This window comes from Myotis davidii, unplaced genomic scaffold (assembly GCF_000327345.1).
Source record: "Myotis davidii unplaced genomic scaffold, ASM32734v1 scaffold3220, whole genome shotgun sequence".
NCBI classification, from domain to species: Eukaryota; Metazoa; Chordata; class Mammalia; order Chiroptera; family Vespertilionidae; genus Myotis; species Myotis davidii.
Window position 1 is genome coordinate 14,139 of NW_006292254.1, and position 7,787 is coordinate 21,925.

General features: G+C 51.9%; 1 protein-coding gene across 1 annotated transcript in view; it reads right to left on the reverse strand.

The window, feature by feature from the left end:
* LOC102773918 (pulmonary surfactant-associated protein D-like) overlaps positions 1-6,223 on the reverse strand; it is an 8,183-nt gene extending 1,960 nt beyond the window's left edge. The window contains exons 1-5 of the mRNA XM_015565295.1: positions 6,095-6,223; positions 4,058-4,253; positions 2,018-2,119; positions 1,689-1,769; positions 1,034-1,117 (exon numbers count right to left, since the gene is read on the reverse strand). Of these exons, the coding sequence (XP_015420781.1) occupies positions 1,034-1,117; positions 1,689-1,769; positions 2,018-2,119; positions 4,058-4,142 (352 nt within the window). The 5' untranslated portion in view covers positions 4,143-4,253; positions 6,095-6,223. The remainder of the gene's footprint in view (positions 1-1,033; positions 1,118-1,688; positions 1,770-2,017; positions 2,120-4,057; positions 4,254-6,094) is intronic.
* Between the last annotated feature and the right edge of the window lie 1,564 nt (positions 6,224-7,787).

The following is a 7,787-nucleotide window of genomic DNA, read 5'->3' on the forward strand; positions in this document are numbered from 1 at the left end:
GGCATCAGTGTGCATGTGAGGGAGTGAGCACACATGCATGTTTGTGGATAGAAGGAGACATACCAAATGCTTAAAACCTCACCCTTGGTATGTGGGTACTCAGTGGTTTTAGATACATAGGAGCTAACTCCATGTCTCGCCCCTGTGTGCTCTCCTCCTTCAGAATCTCCTCTTTGGATCAATGAGATTTGCTGAATGATGTGAGCTCAAAGCTGACATGGGGAAAGCGGGGAGGAGGGGGGGAGTTAGGGACTGAGGTGGAGATGCCACAGGCACAGGCACTGGGCTGTGCTGCTGGAGCCTCTGACTCCTCAGCACCCAGGTTAGGGGAGAGTCTCCACCCTGAACACCCAGGGAGGAGCAGGAGAGCCCAGCACTGGGCAGAGCCCAGAGGCAGCCTGCACCCTGCCGGACCCAGGGCCTGTCTCAGGTGAGACTCTCAATGGCCACATGCCAAGGTCAGACCCTCACAGCGTGAACCCAAGCACAACATCACAGCCCCAACTCTCAGGACAGTGTCTGGAGTCGCTGCTGCTGTGGGCTGGGCAGCTACAACTTGAGGGGTTTGCAGAACTAGCCCCATAGAGATAAGAAATGCATCCTGGGTAGTGGGGTGTCCAGGGACCAGCACAGGTCAGCAGGAGGGAAGGTCTGAACTGCACTGGGCTTGGGGCATTGATCTGGCTCAGGTCACAGGTGGCTGTGGTGGTGGGGGCTGGAGCTGGTAGCCGTGACCATGCTGACACCAGCCCACGGAGCTGGTGTAAGGGCCACACCCTCCTCCATGTCCCTTGCATCTGCTTCCAGCTCCTGGAACATGTGGCTGCTCTGCTCTGCCCCACCCTATGCTTAGCCCCAGGTCCTGCCCCAGTCCCAGGTCCAGCCCTCGTCCAAACCCACTAGCATCCTAGAGCCCCCAATCCTAGAGCCAGGCCTGCCTCAGGCCCGGCCAACTCCAAACCCAAACACAGACCCTGCCACGGGCCTGCCCTCAGCGACTGGCTCAGTTTCAGGTCCAGGCCCAGGAACTCACCTTTCTTATACTGAAGGAAGGCTTCCTGCAGTCGTCTTACCTGCCCCTGCAAGGCCTCTAGCTGCCGCCACAGAGCACTGATGTCTGCAGGAGAGAGAGGCCCAGTGAAGACCAGTCCCTCACAGCCTGGGATCCTCTCAGAGTCCGGGTCTCAGGGAAGGGTGCTCAGTGACAGGCTTTCCTGGGGGAGGGTAAGGAGCTGGAGCCCAGGAAGCCCACAGCCACTGTCACAGCTGCCCCTGCAATTCCAGGGTCTCCACGCTCACCAGGGGCACCTTTCTCTCCTTTGAGGCCTAGGGGGGCCTCTTGTCCCTGCAGAACCCTGCACGCCTGGGGCACCCACTTCTCCTGAGGAAGGAACAGATTAGGATAAATGCTGCTGAGAGTGTCTGCAGGCTGGATGATTTCCTCAGCTCCACGTGGAGAAGGGGAACCGGGGGGCTGTGCACCCCACTGTCTGGGCTCCTCCAGATGTGGAGGTTTGGGGGGAAGGGGCCACAGAAGGGCCTGCCAGTGGAGATGGCCTGGCTTCACTGCACACTGATATCTTTAGTTCACATAATGGTTGCCATTGTCACTCCTCCCTCTCCCTTCCGGACCTCCACACACCAACCTTCTATCTTTGGGCCAGGCTCTCTGTTGGGGGTTGGTTTACCTTGGGGTCCTACATCCCTCTGTATTCTTGAGGGACCATCTCTCCCTGCAAGCCCGCGCACACCTGCAGGTCCCGGAGGTCCTGGGAAAAGGAGCAGCCAGTCAGTGCACGGAGTCTTCTCAGAAGTGGGAGAGTGAGAGAAGGTGAGAGCAGTCATAGAGGCCAGAGAACAGCACCATCCTACAGATGCGGCCCAGCAGTATTACAGCCTTCCCTGTGTGAACCCAGTGCCACCCGCAGGGCACCCCCCCCCCCCCTTCCTGGGATGGCTATGTGCATCTTCCTGCATGGCCTAGTGGCAGGCATTGCAGTCCACGCCCACTGCTCACCAGGTGGCCCCAAGTTTCCATCCAGTCCAGGGTCTCCAGCAGAGCTATTGTCCTCTTTGGGGACATCCAGCATCTCCATTCGCCCTGTAGCTCCTGGTGAACCTGTAGCAGCAGAAGAAATGGACATAAACCTGGCCCTGGGTCTAGGAGGAGCAGCACCTGCAGGTCAGCCCTGCATTCCTTCAGCTTCCGCAGGTGTAGACATTCCACCTCCACACTCCTCAGTCCAGAGGTGACCTAGGAGACAGGTGTGCACATCCCCGTTTCACAGGCGAGGCAACAGGGCTGCCAGAGCTGGAGGGGTGGTTAAGCCAAGAACTGTCTGGTTTCCATGCAGTGCACCCTCCCTGCCCTGAGGCTGAGGATTTACAGCACGGGGTCTGCCAGCTTTTACCTGGGATCATGGACTCCTGGCTTTCCCCTTCCTAGCCCTCCACACTCCTCAGTCCAGTGGTGACCCAGGAGACGGGTGTGCACATCCCCGTTTCACAGGTGAGGAACCAGGCCTGCCAGAGCTGGTGTGGGGGGGTCAAGCCAAGAACTGTCTGATTTCCATATAGTGTACCCTCCATTCCCTGAGGCTGAAGATTTACAGTAGGGGATCTGGATCATGAACTCCTTGCTTTCCCCTTCCTAGGACCAAACTTTATATCAGAAATGATCCCTGACATGAGTCACCAGGAAAATGCAAATCAAACCCAAGAGATATCATCTCACCCCTCCTAGAATGGCGACTATAAAAAACACAAAAGATCTCAATTGTTGGTGAGGATGTGAAGAAGAACACCTATGCACTGTTGGTGGGATTGTAAATTGGTACAGCCACTATGGAGACCAGTATGCAGTTTCCATAAGACATTAAAAAGATAATTTAGCCCTAACCGGCTTGGCTCAGTGGATAGAGCGTCAGCCTGTGGACTGAGGGGGCCCAGGTTCGATTCTGGTCAAGGGCATGTACCTTGGTTGTGGGCACATCTCCAGTAGTGGGTGTGCAGGAGGCAGCTGATTGATGTTTCTCTCTCATCTATGTTTCTAACTCTCTATCCCTCTTCCTTCATCTCTGTAAAAAATCAATAAAAAATATTTTTTTAAAAAATAGTAATTTTTGAAAAAAGTATGATCCAGCAATACCACATCTGGGTTATATCCATGGGAAATAAAACACTAATTTGAAAGATATCTCTACTCTCATGTTCATTGCAACATTTTTTACAGTAGCCAACAGATGGAAACAACCTAATAGTGTCCATAATGAATTAATGGATAAAATGTCACACACACACACTGGAATATTATTTAGCAGCAAAAAAATCATACCATTTGCCACAACAGGAATGGATCTTGAAGGAATTATGCTAAGTGCCATAAGTCATACAAATTAAGACAGATACAGTATGATCTCACTTATATCTGGATTCTAAGAAACAAAATAAAGAATCTGAACTCATAAATGCGGAGATCAGATTATTGGTGGTTGCCTAAGATGGGAGCTGGGTGGTGGGAAAAACGGGTGAAGGTCAAAAGCTACAAATGTCCAGTTATAAAATATGAGCTCCCTTTCCTCCTCTCCATAGTGTATTTAAGTAAATCCTTTTGATCAGGCCTGAGTGGGGCCACAGAGCCTCATCTTTGCCAACCTCTAATGCAGTAGAATTTAGTTAAATATTTCACACACTGCAAAGAAATCATTCAACCATAATGACCAACTATAAGTGCTGCAACTTAGTTCCATAGGGCCCTGAAGACCAGGCATTTACCCACAATTTGCTCATTGTTTGGGTGAGAGGAATCAGAAGATCCTAGGGGAGGAATCCCGACAGCTAGGGGAGGGGAAAAAACACCTCGGGGCTCAGGGAAGCCTGTCATTTGCCAACTGGTAACGAGGTGCTTTAGGGGGACTGAATGTCTAGGGGACTTCTTCCCAAGGAGGTGGGCTTCCATTTCCAGGATTTCCACACAGAACATCCAGAGTTGCTGAGTTAGTTATGATTCCAGTGCCCACCCATGCCCACCAGGACAAGTCCGTGGTCCCAGCTCTACCTGGATCCCCCTTCTCGCCCCGGGGGCCGTCTCTCCCATCTTGTCCCTCACGACCAGGCAGGCCATTCTCCACAGGGCTACACATGACCAGGGTGCAGGCATCAATCAAAGGTTTCCGGGGAAGGGTCGTCACTTCTTCTCACCGTGACCTTGGAGGCTGTGTGAGCAGGACCAGCACGGAGAGGAGAAGCAGGGCCTGCAGGGTGGACAGAGAGATAGGACGTGCTCTTGGTTCCAGAACATGGGTTAGTGCTCAGCCCAGCGCCCGGAGTCAGAGAGGCACTTTCCTACCGCCTGGCCCCTTCTGTGGGATCAGGAGCAGCAGGACTCCGAAAGCAACTTAGGACAAGGCGGCCATACGGTCTGGCCCAGGAGGGCATGAGTTACCCAGCTGAACTCTGACATGGGTATCAGCCACATCTACCTCTTCTCAGATGCCCCGTTTTGTCCCTTCTAGTGACTTCCCTTTCACTGCCATTGGCAAGGCTAGGATGTGAACTCCTCACTGAGGCCACCTGTCACATCAGGAAGAACTCATGAAGTGCCTTCGGGCAGGACAGTTCCCCTCTTTGAACCTCCATCTCCCTGACTGTATCAGCAAGGTGGCTGGGGAAACCCATTTCCTGTCACTTGTAGCCTTGGATGGACCAGCACTGGTGGTTTCAGTGCTTGTCTGGAAAGAGCCAGAATGCTCAGTGACATGTGTCCTAACACAAGATGGGCACATGGCTACATGTTTGCCAGGTGGCCTGCCATTCCTGGACTAGACGCTGTCTCCATGAAGAAAGTTCCAGGGGGAACCCAGAAAAAGTTCTCAGAATAGCTGGAGAGACCTTGGGACACCTACAGTGCTGCCCCTCCACGTGGGACGACTTGGAGAGGGGCTTCATGGAGGAGGGCATGTGAGGTGAGCTCCGTCAGAGAAAGGGGGGTTTTAGTTGGAGAAAAAGCAGATGTTCAATACGGTGTCTACTGACATGTGAGAGGGACTCCGCAGCTAAGAGAGGTCAGGGTGGGTGCAGGACCTGGTCACTCCCAATGGTGGGCTTTTTTCCTCTTGAGAGAAACTGTAAAGTTAGGAGCCAGAAAAGTGCGCACGGGAGAGGCAGAAGCTGGGAACAAGCCTGAAGGACAGAGCCAAAGAGAAGGGATCGCCAGGCAGCCTGAGGGAGAGGCAGTGGAGGGCCTTTCTGCCAGGGCATTGCCCCCTGGTGTGCAGCTGCCACATCAAGGGCCCTGTGCCCACATCTGGGGAAGAATGAAAAGCAACAGGCATTTTACCCAACAGCTCAAGATGGCACAGAGGGCACCACAGCTCACTGTAGCAGAAAGGGCCTGGGTAAGAGCCACCTCATAGGGTTGGAGACCTAGGACTTGGTTGAGGACTCCTCCCTGAGCCTATAGAGGTATTGGGCAGAACCATATCCCCTTAAACCAACATAATAATGTTCACTTTATGCCTCAATGTCAGACCAAAGTATTATTGAAAAATGATGCCTCTAAAAATTAATTGAAAATCAGTAAACTTATCCAGTGGATGTATTTTTAAAACAAAATATGAAGCTAAGAGAAAATCATGTTACTCATGTCCAACGGGCAGTTGGTACCAGGATGGACTTTGATTCCGGGTCTGAGAAGGCCGGGTCTGTTTCTCCTCCACCACCTTCTTTTCTGAAGAAATCAGGGGTGGAGAGAGCCAAGCGAGAAGTGAAATTTCATTCCCACTTCAGGCTTCCTGACAGTGGCATCTGGGGTGCAGGTGGGTGTCATATCCCACTCACCCACCCTCCCCCAGCCCAGAAGGCAAATCTCCCAGTGAGCAAAGGAAGCAGAGTGAGGGGCAGAGAACGGTCCTTCTTCCCCCCCGACGCTGCCCTCTCACACCCACACCCACACCCACACCCACACCTCCCAGAGCAGAAGAGCTACATAGACCCTGTCTTCCTCAACACCAGTACATTAGAGCACCCCAAATGAGCAGGGGGACATTCGCTGGACACAGAGAAAGCAAAAACAGAGGCCGGGAATGACACTCACCATTGCTTCCTCGAGGGTCAGTGTCGCCAGGCAAATGAGCGCTTCCCTGGCCCACACGCACGGGCTATTTATGCTGAGCCACCAGGTATTGGCCTTTTAAGAACTCTTTTGGACAATGTTCTTCCTTGTTGACTCACTGATTCTCACACCCCACCTTGGTTCTGGAAACTTTCCCAACACCACACACGTCACCTTAGAGTTTACAGAGCACCCTCAGTCCATGACCTCATCTCCCCCTCACTGAGCTCTGTGAGTTCAGCGGCATCATCAATGTCTGGGTTTTACAGATTTACATGAATCTGAATTCCTTAGAAGAACAAAGCCAGGGAAGCAGAGTGAGGGGCAGATGAGGAAGCAAGTTGCACAATAACCTACAACTATTGCAAAAGCATATGCATTTGCGTATTTCAACAGTAAGGGCTTGCTGTGTCAACTTCTCTTTGTCCTTTACCTACTGCCCAGATAGTGGGAAAGAGCTGGGAGCTTCTTGGCATTTCTGGGCAGGGGTGGAGGAGCGAGAGGGGTTGCAGAGGCTGCAGTATTCTGTGAGGACAGTGGCAGGGGAGCTGCCACCTGCAGGGGTCACTCCTTAGCTTCCTGGTCTAGATGTTGGAGAGCCCTCACTTGCTTTCTATGGGATGGAGTCCTTACATCCTTGCCTTCATCTCTCCACTTCTTTAGCTGATGTTTCCTCTGTGTATTGCTCTAGGAAGCAGTTTGGACACCTGAGCCCCTGATACACTGTTGCGGGCATCCCCCAGAAACTCTGACTTCCAGTGGCCATGGGGCAGTTGCCTGCCCTACTGCTGTTGCTGTCTTCTCTGTTCCCTTCTAGATGCCTGTGGCTTCATCACTTTTTTAAAAAATTTATTTGATTGACTTTTTACAAAGAGGAAGGCAGAGGGATAGATAGTCAGAATCATCGATGAGAGAGAAACATCGATCAGCTGCCTCCTTCACACCCCGCACTGGGGATGTGCCCACAACCAAGGTACATGCCCCTGACAAGAATCGAACTTGGGACTCCTCAGTCTACAGGCCGTCACGCTATCCACTGAGCCAAACAAGTTAGGCCGTGACTTCATCTCTTGCATCAAGCCTTTGCCTAGGTCCACACACCAGCTGCCTATGCCCGCAATGCTCTTCTTTGGCCACTCCACTGGTGGTGCCGACTGCTCCTGGGTGTTGTTGCTGCTGTGGTATCTCCTTGTGTGTTGTAGAGGCTCTAATGCCAGTTTCCTCGGCTGGTAGGTGAGGCTCTTGTTTCCCATAATGCCATTAATTTGAAGCAGGATCCCATAGTAGAGCCATTTTGTGCACCAAATGATAAAACTCATTCATTATTAACATCCCCATCCTAAGATGTTCATGTGCCTCCCAGAGATCTGGATCAGCATGGAGGCTGAACTGAAATGAACTATTGCTCTCCACTCCCCACAGAGCCTACCTGACAAGTCGTATCCTGCTAGCTAGACAAAATCCTATTTACGGTGACTTTTATTTCAGAAGCTCTATATGTTTTCTCTGTTTGCAACTTAGCTTCTATTAATTACTACCTCCTAGCCTATTAAGTACTCCCTCTCAATGCCCTGGTATCCCCCTATAACAGAAGTCAGCAAACTCATTAGTCAACAGAGCCAAATGTAAACAGCACTTCTTCAAAGTCCTTTTGCAATTTCAACCATAAGAATAA